This window comes from Lipotes vexillifer, unplaced genomic scaffold (genome assembly GCF_000442215.2).
Source record: "Lipotes vexillifer unplaced genomic scaffold, Lipotes_vexillifer_v1.1 scaffold14, whole genome shotgun sequence".
In the NCBI taxonomy this organism is placed as follows: Eukaryota; Metazoa; Chordata; class Mammalia; order Artiodactyla; family Lipotidae; genus Lipotes; species Lipotes vexillifer.
In genome coordinates this window covers 1,612,311-1,625,229 of record NW_006775372.1, presented here as the reverse complement: position 1 = coordinate 1,625,229, position 12,919 = coordinate 1,612,311, and the positions used below count along the sequence as shown (strand labels likewise).

At 48.5% G+C, this 12,919-nt stretch overlaps 1 protein-coding gene across 1 annotated transcript in view; it reads left to right on the top strand.

Moving 5' to 3' along the window:
* The first annotated feature begins 3,922 nt into the window (after nucleotides 1-3,922).
* Nucleotides 3,923-12,919, top strand: part of PUDP (pseudouridine 5'-phosphatase) — a 68,113-nt gene continuing 59,116 nt past the window's right edge. Inside the window, exon 1 of the mRNA XM_007449892.1 lies at nucleotides 3,923-3,992. Within this exon, the coding sequence (XP_007449954.1) occupies nucleotides 3,923-3,992 (70 nt within the window). The remainder of the gene's footprint in view (nucleotides 3,993-12,919) is intronic.

The window sequence follows — 12,919 nt, the reverse complement described above, 5'->3', positions numbered from 1 at the left end:
GTAAGGTTGCAGGATACAAAATTAATGCACAGAAATCTGTTGCATTCCTATACACTAACAATGAAAGATCAGAAAGAGAGATTAAGGAAACAATCCCGTTTACCATCACAACAAAAAGAATAAAATACCTAGGACTAAACGTACCTAAGGAGGCAAAAGACCTGTACTCAGAAAACTATAAGATACTGATGAAACAAATCAAAGATGATACAAACAGGTGGAGAGATATACTGTGTTCTTGGGTCGGAAGAATCAATATTGTGAAAATGACTATACAAATCACAGCAATCTACAGATTCAGTGCAATCCCTATCAAATTACCAATGGCATTTTTCACAGAACTAGAAAAAAAACTTCACAATTTGTATGGAAACACAAAAGACCCTGAATAACGAAAGCAATCTTGAGAAAGAAAAACGGAGCTGGAGGAGTCAGGCTCCCTGATTCCAGACTATACTACAAACCTACAGTAATCAACACAGTACGGTACTGGCACAAACACAGAAATATAGATCAACGGAACAGGAAAGAAAGCCCAGAGGTAAACCCATGCACATTTGGTCACTTTATCTTTGATAAAGGAGGCAAGAATATACAATGGAAAAAAGACAGCCTCTTCAGTAAGTGGTGCTCGGAAAACAGGACAGCTACATGTAAAAGAATGAAATTAGAACACTCCCTAACCCCATACACAAAAATAAACTCCAAATGGATTAAAGACCTAAATGTAAGGCCAGACACTATCAAACTCTTAGAGGAAAACATAGGCAGAACACTCTATGACATAAATCACAGCAAGATCCTTTGTGACGCACCTCCTAGAGTAATGGAAATAAAAACAAAAATAAACAAATGGGACCTAATGAAACTTCAAAGCTTTTGCACAGCAAAAGAAACCATAAGACAAAAAGACAACCCTCAGAATGGGAGAAAATATTTGCAAATGAAGCAACTGACAAAGGATTAATCTCCAAATTATACAAGCAGCTCATGCAGCTCAACATCACAAAAACAAACAATGCAATCCAAAAATGGGTGGAAGACATAAATAGACATTTCTCCAAAGAAGACATACAAATGGCCAACAAATACATGAAAAGATGCTCAACATCATTAATCATTAGAGAAATGCAAGTCAAAACCACAATGAGGTATCATCTCACACCAGTCAGAATGGCCATCAACAAAAAATCTACAAACAATAAATGCTGAAGAGGGTGTGGAGAAAAGGGAACCCTCTTGCACTGTTGGTGGGAGTGTAAATTGATACAGCCACTATGGAGAACAGTAGGGAGGTTCTTTAAAAAACTAAAAATAGAACTACAATATGACCCAGCAATCCCACTACTGGGCCTATAACCTGAGAAAACCATAATTCAAAAAGTGTCATATACCACAATGTTCATGTAGCCAGGACATGGAAGCAACCTAATTGTCCACCAACAGATAAATGGATAAAGATGTGGTACATATATACAATGGAATATTAGTCAGCCATAAAAAGAAACGAAATTGAGTTATTTGTAGACGTGGATGGATCTAGAGTCTGTCATACAGAGTGAAGTAAGTCAGAAAGAGAATAACAAATACTGTGCCCTAATGCATATATATGCGATTTTAAAAAGCGGTAGTGATGAATAAAAAAGTGGCAGGGCAGGAATAAAGACGCAGACGTAGAAAGCAGACTTGAGAGCATGGGGCAGTGGAAGGGGAAGCTGGGATGAAGTGAGAGAGTAGCATTCACAAATTATGGGGAAGGATGCACACCTCTGTGACTGTATTAAAAGTCATTAAAATGTACACTCTTACACGGCTGATTTGTATGGTATGTGAATTATATCTTAATCAATTTGTCAGAAAAAAAAACTGCACTAAATAAATAAATAAATAAAAATGCTCCTTTTATCTAAGCAATGAACAGATGCAACATTGTTACCATGGGAGAGAAAAAGAACTCTCTCCTTTGTGTGTCCATTTGTTTCCAAAAATGGAAAGAAACTGAGAGCAAGAATTCTAAAGCTTCCAGTAGGTGAGCATGGACACACAGTATGCGCCCGTTGTTTGTGGAATAAATCTTTTGCAGGTTGAATGGTGTCCCCCTCAAAAAAAAAAAAAATAGTGTAGGAGTTCTCAAAGTACCCATAGTACCTCAGAGTGTGACCTTACTTGAAGACAGGGTCTTGACATATGTAATGAACTTAGAATGTAGTCATGAGTCTGGGTGGCAATCCTATATGACTAATGTCCTCATAAAAAGGGGAGATTTAGACACAGAAATAGATGCATAGAGAAAACACAATATGATGAGATAGAGGAATAAGGCCACTGTGTACAAGCCAAGCAGAGAGGCCTGGAACCAATCCTTTCCTCAAAAGGTGTTAACCCTGCTGACCCCCTGATCTTGGACTTCTGGCTTGAGGCAATACCTTCCTGTTGTTGAGACTACCCGGTCTGTGGTGCTTTGATACAGGAGCCTAGCACATTTGGGTCACAGTCCCTCCACTAACTGGGTGATGAACTGCCTTCTCTGAGGTGCAGGGTCCTCATTGGGAAATCATGATTGGAGTAAAAACAGGGAATGTGTCTCACAGCGACAGCTCCAAAAAGACATAAATGAAATGAACATATACTATTTGCCAGTTCCAACAGCTTGACCTGCCTTGCGTCATTTAACACCCCTGTTTTACACACGAGGAAACGAAGGCACAGAGGTTTACTGCTTATTGTTGATACATTTGCTGAACTCAGGTGCCTCCAAGTGCAGTTTACGCACTTCACCAGAAACACAACGCTCAGATTTTAAAGTCTCTGAAACGTTCTTATTTCTGCTTCTTGAAAGATCCTATCTTTATGCTTAAACATGCATATGCAATGCCAACTAACACTAAATAGAAACGGGGTGTGGGAAAGTATTCCTGAGAGTGGTCGAAAAAAAAGAATGCTTTTCAGGTTGCCTTCAGAAAGTTTTGGGGAAAAAAAGAAAACAGAGCAATCCAAGGCAGATGAGACAAAGGCAAAAACGGCAAGGCATTTTAAAACGTCTTATTATTTCGGCCCTTTCCTATCAAACTTCGGCGGGGGGCTGCTCTGGGGCATACAGGCTCAAAGGATGCGGACTCGCGCGCCAATGCGCGTGCGCCCTACGAGGCACGCAGGGAGCCGGGCGGGCAAAACTGAAACGGAAACCTGCCAGGCGTCCAGGGACGGGCTCTCCTGGCCGGGACGACGCCACCGGGGACCCCGTAACTAAAGCCACCTGGCTACCCATTTACTTGGTGGCTCTCAAGGATGCCAACCTGAGCATCTATGCACTCTTTCTATCAACCCCATGCGCCGTCGTCCCTCCACGCCCTCCCTCCTTCCTCATGCCCTTTCCAAATTCGAGCCAGGCATTGGCACCCAGATTAGGAACTCGGCTCTGCTCGGCCCCTTGACTCAGCATCCCAGCCCGTTTACGGGTATGAAGTGAGCGTGGGCGGGGTGGGAGGATGGATGCGGGCAAACTTGTCGCGCCCGCGCGCGCCACTTCTTAGCCCCGCGGCGACGACAGGGGGTGACCGTCCTCGGCGCGCGTGCGCAGGACATGCCGGCGAGGCCCAGAGCGCGCGTGCGCGGGAGCGGCTCCAGTCGCGTATTCCAGGAGCCTCGGAAGGAGGCCAGCCGCAGGCGAGCGCCGGGCGGCGGAGGCTCAGGGCGCGCGATTTTTGAGGGACCGCGCTAGGACGCTTGAGGCGCGCGTGCGCAGAGCGGCTCGGGGCTCACGGGGCTTCCCAGAGCGCGCGTGCGCGAGAGGGTCCCGGGGCGCGGGCGCGAGGAGGCCGGGGTCCGCGCGTGCGCAACACGGCTCGGGGCGCGCGAGGAGGCCCGGAGCGCGCGTGTGCGCGCCTCTTCCCCGCCCCCACTCGGCCGAGACGGCGGCACAATGGCGGCGCCCTTGTCCCCGCTCCGTCCCGTCACCCACCTGCTTTTTGACCTGGACGGCCTCCTTCTGGGTGAGTAGACTGTGGCCGCCTCCCGCGAGGGCAGTCTGGGAGGACGCGGGCGGGGGGCACCGGCTCTCAGGGGCGGGAGCCGCTGCGGGGCGGTGTGCGGGGCCCCCGGGCTGGCGGGCGGCGGGGGTGCGGGGCCCACGTCAGGCCGGCCGCGCTCGTGGCTGAGGCGTCGACGGCGCCCGGGGCACTTACTTCCGGAGGCCGCGCCGCGCGTGGGGACGGAGTGCGTGGGGGGCGGCGCGTGAGGGCGCGGTGCTAGGGGACCACCGCGCGGGCAGGAGGTTGGCGTCGGGCCTCGGGGCCTGCGGGCGCTGCGCGCGCAGCCGGGCCTCCATTTCCCTGTCTGCACCCCAGCCTCCAGGATCCCTGCCGGCTTGCCCAGAGGTGCACGCACCTTGCTCGTAGCATCCTACAGGGCAGCGTCCTCTACCCGCCGGTTTGGGGGCCTTTGCCGACGTCTGGAGGCGTTTGGGGCAGCCTAGCTGGAGGGTGGGAGTTTACTGGCGTCCGGAGGGTAGCGGCTGGGATGCGGCGGAACCTCTCGCAGTGCACAGGACCGCTCCACGCCACCGCGACTGCTCCACACCCAAGTATCTGTAGCGCGGAGGCGGCGGAGGAGCCCTGCTCAGCGGTCTGTCTGGTCCGAGTGACTCCCAGCAGGGACATCACCGGGGAGCAGCAGTTTTGCAATGCATAGCCCGGGTCCCCACCCCGCAGCTGCCCAATCAGAATCTACATTTTCACCCAAGTGCCGGAGAGTTAGAAGTGCACACCCGTGCTGTGGCTTTGAGCGGTTAACAATCTTGTGTGCGCCGAACAGCCCCGTAGTCGATGGTGGTAGGCATGAACTTACCCACCGAGGCGAATTCAAGTAGAATTCGTAGAAAACGCTGCATTTATAACTCAACAGAGAACTCCTCTGAGCTCTACCCTACAGCTTGGGCGTATGTTTCATGACACTACCCGGTGTTACACGGTTAGGAAACGCGTTCTGACATCATTGTCTCCGGAGGGCTTCATAGGACTTTAAAAATGCATGCTTTACATAGGCTACTAACCTGGTGGAGGTGTGCATACATCAGTGCTGCCTCTCATAAAATCCTGCAAGGTGGGAGGAGATGGTTGCCCTGACTAATTAAAAACAAAATCGGCACCGCTCAGAGAGGTAAAGTTACTTACCCAAGGTCACACAGCTAATAAGGAACGGAGCTGAGAAATGATTCCAGATCGATCTGATTCTAAATATAAGTGATGTTGTGCTCATTTTACAGGGGAGTGTGGCCTTGCCCCCATGATCATTTGGCTCACTGGTTCAGTAGTAATGGCACTGATTTTTTTATTTTAAAGGTACACAAAAAAGTCTTTTTTTTATGGACCCAGAGATATAAACGAATGAATTCCTAAGGGGTAAAATAAATTCCCATAGAGGTAACTAATTGGGTAGAACAGTGTATGCAGCTACTAAATCTGAAATGACTCAATTTCAAAAAGCATCTGGGATTCGTAAGTACAGTTTGTAGATGTGAGTTTTCCTGCTTAGATGGTCAAGTTAAACTGTCAAATAAATTCCTTATCCTCTAATGAAAAGTCCAGAGAACATGTTTTGCGAGTCTTATGAATTTTAATACAAACTGAGGTGTCCCATTAAAATTAAATTTATTAGATTTCTAAATGAGCTTGATGCTTCATCCCCACTCAAGATACACATATACCTGTTCCCCGGAGCCATGAATGTGACTTATGCGGTGGTGCCTGCAGGGGTAGTTCTCAACCAGGGTCTCCTCTTTGCTAGTTAAGGCAAGTTTAAAGTTTATCAAGCATTGGTCTGGCACTGTTACCCAATCCTCTGAACTGGTCAGAGAAACAAGAATTAGTGGCCTTTGGGAGGATAAGACCTAGCTCTTCTTCCCCCCTTCGTTTTCTGCCGTTTACCTCATTCCGCCCTGACTCTTTGAGGCGGTAAGGCCTTGCAGAGAACTTTATCAGAAATGCACCTTTGCTTATTCTTTTTTTTTTTTTTTACAAAATGTCTGGTATAAAACACCACTCCAGAATGTGCTACTTTACCTCATTTAATCTACTTGATTGTACCTGTTGTAATTCTTAAGCGCCTGACTTCAGTTGTCTGTTGTTTGCATAACAACGTATCATCAGTTTGTGAGGTGTTTTTCAGTGGGCCTGCTTTTCAGAATTGTGAATCCATTTCCCCAGGAAGTTCTGTTTGTTAATGTAGCTCCAGTCCTTGTATTCTCAGGGAAGTGAAACGGAAAACAGAGAGTTGGATGGGGAAGCTTGTTTAACCAGAGGGGAATGAGGAAGTCAATGGAGATATTTGCAGAAATGTTGACCAGAAACCCAGAGTTACTTTCTAGTGCTTTTGAAATGTTTGATGCTGTTTTCCTTTCAATCTTTGGCATCTTTGACAGAGGTAACAATTAGCTGTGAGCAAGATAGTAATTTTGGCCCTCAAATGCCATTTAGAGACCGAGACCAAGGGGTCTGAGATTATTTATGAACAAGGATAAGATTTTGAAATACTATGTCAGCTCCTGAATAGGGAAGATTATCTAGTTCATTAAATAGCTGAAGTTAGGAGCACAAGAGGTAGGACCATTCTCTTTAAGAGACGAGAAAGTTGGTGGTCCAGAATCCTGCTATCTGATAGGAGTAGCACCATGTAAGATTTTGTTATAGCAACATTAAAGAAGCAAAAAGACACAGAGGAAATGAACTGGAATGATACTTTTTTCCTATCCTGACACATCCATAATATTGTTACTCAACACATGATCAGTAAAAAAAAAATAGTTGAGATAGTTTACGTTCCTTTTTGTTACCTAGCCTTTGAAATTTGTGTGTATCTTACACTCACAGGGCATCTCAGCTCAAACTAGCCAGGTTTTCATGGGTTCACTTGCCACGTTTGGCCAGTGCCTACCGTATGGGACAACCCAGGTACACAGCCTTAGGGAGCAACTCACTGATGTCTGCTGTTGATAACGGGGCCAGATGGAGGGTGGATGTTAAGAATATTCAGAATTAGGAATATGTAAAATGTGGTATACATAAAATATGCTTTCTAGGAGTCTGTTACAGTAATTAAATCCTTAAAGAATCAGCCAGGAAAAATAAAAAGCTGATTCTCAAATGTTTAAAAAATAAGCAGAAAAATAATATGATAGATCTGTGAGGGGAAATGCGACTCTTTGCAGTGTCGATTATAATTGACCACGTCTCCGTAAACACACGGAGATGGCAGGATTTTAATGGGTGACACCTGGCTTCTACTTCACCTTCACGGAGAGGAACAGATCCCCTGTCCTGTACCTGTTTGTACTCCTACAGCTTCCTGCTTGTCAAATAGTAATCAGAGCACTTGAGACCGTATGGAAGTGCCCGTTTCTCCGTCCGGGGCCCAGGGTACAGCGTGAACGCTGGGTGGAGGCGGGACCTTTGTGCTGCTCCTGGGGCTCAGGGATCCATTGTTGACCGAAGCAGCTCGCAGCCCTGTGACAGGCCCGCCGTCACCCGTCGTCCTCTGGCTCACCTCACCTACGCCGGTTTCTGTAGACGCTGGGACCTCCACAAAGCTGATGACAAACACAGGATCTCCCCGTACAGCTGTAGCACATGCCCTAGATGAATTTTCAGAAGAGCTTTCGTACATTGTATTTGACCCTGTGTAACACATATGAGGTTTAAAAGTGGAGATGATGAGCTTTTCGGCGTCCATTGGTTCCTATCCTGTAATGTGACTCAGTCCAGACATTCCCAAAGAGTCTCAGGAAGGTAGAGCAGAATAAATGCTCGTTTGGGATGGCCGGTGTGAGGTTACTGTCTGCCCTTGGGGCTCCCAGAGACACCCTCACCCCGTCCCTGGCTTGTTGTGTGCCTTGGGGTCTCGTCACGGATGTCAGGGCACCTGTGCTACGTCATGTTCCCTTTCTCTCTGCCCTGCCCCCAACCCCCGGAACTAAGGGCACATGCTCGCGTTTGATGTCACCTTACCAGGCGACATTTAGGTCCCTTCTACATTTGCACAGGAGGTGGTGGAAATTCGGAGGCCTGTCTGAGGCCTTGCGGCCGAGCAGAGCCCACGCAGAAGGGGCCCCTGACTTGTACTTTCTCAGTTTGGAGTAAGACGCTGGTAGGGGCAGGCGAAGGTACCCATGGACTCTGTTGAATGTCAGGAAATTCATCAGGAATAAGAAAGCACTTGAGGGGGGACTGAGGTGGGTAAACTCAGGTCCCGTTGGCCGTGCTTCCTAATAGACCTGAGCCGCGTCAGCCTTTCCTGTGTTCCTGCGGTTAGCGGTTCTTATGCACGACAGCTGCTCCTGTTTCTAGATTAACAGGAAGGTGAGACCAAAATTGCAAAATTCTGCAGGTCGACGGGAGTTTGGTCCAGCTGGTAACACGACTAAGATATTCAGCAGGTTTCTGTCAGTGCAGGTGTAGAGTGCCCGTTCCATGCTTCCTCCTAGCTTCCTCGTCCCCCTCATCGTGTGCTTTGATTTAGAATCTTGGCCGTGCAGACTTTTTTTTTTCCTCTCTCGAACCTATTTTTCCTTTCTTCTCCTTGGAAAGCTGTGTGTGGGGGGATTCTTTGGTCACTTTTGTCTTTCTGATTATTCTCTGCTTTCTCTGATTCTGTTCCTTTATTTTTTCTTTCATTTTTTAAGCTACTATAATTTATCCATTACACTGTGTCATTTTTCAGGGGTAGACGGAGATTTAATGCAATGTAAAAGAGCAAGGGAGATGATGCCCCCAAGAAACGTCCACCAAAATCACTCATTACACAGGTGCCCAGGTGACTTTTCACAGCTTTGTTTGAGATGTTTGAAAAGTGATGGATACATAGCCTGTAGCTGGAAGGTGCAGTAGTGTTATAGCAGAATGGCTTACATTAGAAGATAAAGCGCTCACTGTCAGATATATGTGAATACCGGCGACTCATAATTCCGGCATTTCATATATTAAAAGCTTCACTTAATTGTGTTAAAATGGGGGGGGGGCAATGCTGGTCTGTGGTTTAAAATTGCCTTTGGGGTGTCTAAGAATTTTCTTGAAAACATAATAATTGTGACGCACATGCATTTCTGCTCAAGAAATGTCTTCCCCCTTTGGCTTTGCCGAGGTGGACTGCTATCCTAACACCTATCAACGTGCGTTTTGAGTGTTTGGCAGGTACATGCCCACCTTCCTTGAAGGTGCGGCTCCCACATATCCTTCGCTCTGCTGCCTGTGGTCAGTAGCTTAGTTTCTGTGCAGAGAGGGGTGCACACCTGGGGCAAGGATGGTCTGCTCCACGCCCTTGCCTGGAGGGTAGTTCCATCAGCATGGCTCCCGGCACTGGGCTGGCCAGTTGATGTCCCCTGACTCGCCTCTGTAGGCCTAGACATCAGGGACGGATCCAGAGGCAAACCAGAGTCTGCTCGACTCCCAGTCTGCTCACTGCCCAGTCTGTACGCGAAATGAGAGCAGATGGTCATAGTTTGCATACCTGAGCTATTTGGGGCCTTGGAGATGCATTCCAAAGTAAGCAGCAGGCTTCCGCCTCTCCGCTGCCATCATCGTGTCCTTGACGAGAACCGGGCACCTTTGTGCTCTCTGGAGCAGCATGTCCACCCGGCAGAACTGCCCGCCGTGGAGGGAGTGTTCTGTATCTGAGCTGCCCTGGACAGAAGCCGCAGGGGACACCCAGGCACATGAAATGCTGCCAGGGCAGCTGACGAATTGAGCTCTTCATTTTTTAGTTTTACTTAATTGAAGTAGCCACTTGTGGGTACCGTGGTGGACAGCGCATCTCTAGAGGAGCGAGTTCACTCCTTCCTTATCTGTTCGGGATATACTGTGCCGGGTGCTGCGGGGGATTCACAGCAAGTCTCTTCTTTGTAGTGGTCTTGGAGTCCAGCTGGGACCCAGAACACGCGTGAATCTCTGAGTAACTGCTGGCGGTCAACATGGCAAGGACAGGAGAAGGGGCAGGGCACTCATCTGAACTGAAATCACTGGGAGAATGTGCTATCAAGGGCAGGTAGGACAGTGGATATTCCAGACCAGGAGAACAGATGGCTGAGCAGTAAACACGTTTTCTGAAGCAGAGGAGAGGTTGTTTTTATCACGCAGAGAGTAGTATTTAAAAAAAAAGAAAGAAAGACTTGTTATTAACGGTTGTGTTGAAATGTGGGGGTGAGGATGATCTCTGCCTGGTGGATATTACTCTGGTGTTTTCCACACTGGGTTCCAGACGGTAGTCATGTCCCTTGAGCCTGTTTTGAACTAGAAAACCTTGCCCCATCCCCTAGCTGCATGGCCTGTGTTTTCGCCGTGAGAGGGACTCTTGGAAGAGCGCAGGCTGGTTCTCTAAGAGGATGTTCTGCGTTCCGGATTGGCCTGCTTTGTTTCCTCCTGCTGCCACCTCACTTGTTCTCCATCCCTCGTATTCCCTCTGATCCAGACATCACGCCCGTGCCTCCCTTGGCCTCCCTCAGCCGTTTCTGCCAAGAACATACTGCACCAACTCACAGCCTTTGGGGGTAGATGTTCCATGTGGTCAGTGCCCTCCTTCTAGTAAAGTCTTGTATCAAGACAGCTCTTGTCTTCCGTGGTAGTGCATGGGATGTTTCAGTAAGAAGCCAGGAGCCTGAGGGACCCGGTATCGGCGGTGACGTAATGCCTATGTGTCCCGAAGGCCTGAACCATGAGGCAGAAAGACGGGCAGGGGTGCTTGCGGGGAACTGGAGAGCTGCCTGGCCGCTGCTCACCCTCAGGACGCCAGGGTGGTTCTGTGAGATGGGGCCCCTTGCATCCCTGCAGCTCTCCCTGACTTGGACCACGTGCCCTGATCTCTCCCAGCGGTGTTAGGGGACGGGGTCCAAGGGCATCCCCACCTTTGCCGTCAGACTCCTGAGAAAGCGTACATTCATCAAAGCAAATACGGTTGCCTGCACTGCGTCCACTTTTGCCACGTAAACGTTTCCAGCAGAGCCGTTTATTTGTCAATGTGGTTCTGTGTTCCCCGCCATTTATATGTTTTCCCCACGCCACCGGAGCAGCATTCATGGCTGCTTAAAAGCGGTCAAGTTCTGGATTTCTAAATACCACACAAGGAAAGGAGCCAAGACTCTGGGGAGAAGAGGCCAGTTCCACACTGGGGCCTGTGAAACCCAAGATGAGCGTGGGCACCTTTCCAGAGCCAGGGCAGGGGGTCCCACTGGCGAAAGGCAGGGTGAGTGGAAATCAAAGGAATAATGACTGTGATGGATTTTAAGACTGAGTTTTTAAAAAAGAAATCTGTGAGTCACGATCCTTAAAAGAAAAGAGAGGGGAGGCATGGGCAGCAGGAGAATGCTAGTTAATAAATATGGAAAGAATGGTAGAATTCGTCAGGTCACCATCTTGCAGGCCTCACTATACATGCTTCAGACAAGCGGCACTGGTGGAAACCAAGACGATTGGGTTCATTGGGGGCGAGGGTGTTCAGACAGTGCCAGAGTGCCACCCCGACAGGGTACTGACACACAGCACAGGCGGACATGCACGCTCGTGATGGACAGTTCTGGGGGCCACCGCTTAAACGACGCATCCCACTCAGCTGTGTCAGCGGGGGAGCCGCTGGCTGCCATCTGCTGCTACAGCAGTTTACCTGAGTCCAGTCGAACTTCTAGGTGTCCTTTCTAGTTTGGAGGGACGGAGGAACAAGCAAGGTGACACCATGTGGAAACGACTGGACAGATCCAGAATGCAGGGCATTCTGCAAGGTCTCTGGGTGGACTGTTGAAAATGTCAAATGTCACAGGAAATGACTGGGGTGGGGTGCTCTAGTTTACAGGAGGCTAGATTGGGGGGCGGGGAGATCTTATAGAAGACATTTTTGGGGCAGTTGGAGAATGCTGTGTGCAGTGGCTAATTAGATGATGTCATTCAGTTGTTGCTGATTGGCCGGTTCTGGTGCTAGTCGTGGTTGTGTAGAAGAGTGTCTTAATTTGATGGAGAAGCATATGCAGAGGTAAAAGGAATAAATGGCAGAGTATCTGCAAATTTCTAGGTTTATTGCTTACGGATGTAGGTTATATGGGTCTTTTCTGGGCTTCTTTCGACTTTTCTATGTATTTGAAAAAAGAAAAAAAAAAAAAGGAATGGGAGGATTAAGCCTGAAGCATGAACCCGTGAAAAACAAAACCAAACTATTAAGTAGTCATCAGTTGATTCTATTTAAAGAGAGAAGAATATAAAACGTACTTCTTTACAAGATTTGCGTGAACAGTGTAAAATAAACAGTTCCAGAGCCTTCGGCTCCCTGGAGAATTTAGGTGGCAGTGCATTCCCTGGTGTCGTGTGACAGCAGAAAACACTTGGAAAAGAAGAGGCCCCTTCACTGTTCTCATCCTCTCTACCCACTTCCTTGTCTTTTCCTCACAGTGCGCTTGGACCTGGGCCCCAGGATTTGTAAAGACATTCGTGTACCAAATTTTCTTTTGGTGGAATTTTAAAATGGCAGCTGATATTTAGTGAGGAGATCACACTCAAAAAAAAAAAAAGAAAGAAAGAAAAGCTTCCTGAATGACTTACCAAAGTAGCCACCCACACCGATCCCTGCATCTCACGCAGTGTGCTGATTAGACCTGGTGACAGCCACGTCCCTCTGGAGCCTGTCAGCTGAGCCCCGGGCCCCTGTGACTGATTCTCCTGCAGCTCTCAGCAGATGTCTGCAGCTGCGGGCCTGGGCTGCTCTCATCCCTTATTCCTTGTCAGCTGCCAAGGTCCAGGGAAACCTGAGGTTGGAGCTTGAGCTGGAGTGAAGTAATGAGATGGGTGTTACAGGGATGCCCGCATGTTGTCCACGTTCCCTGGGCTGGTGCAGTCCCTGGCGTGAGGGCCCTGGGGGCTACCCGTTCGTACCTAGACGGGGTTCTCTTTCC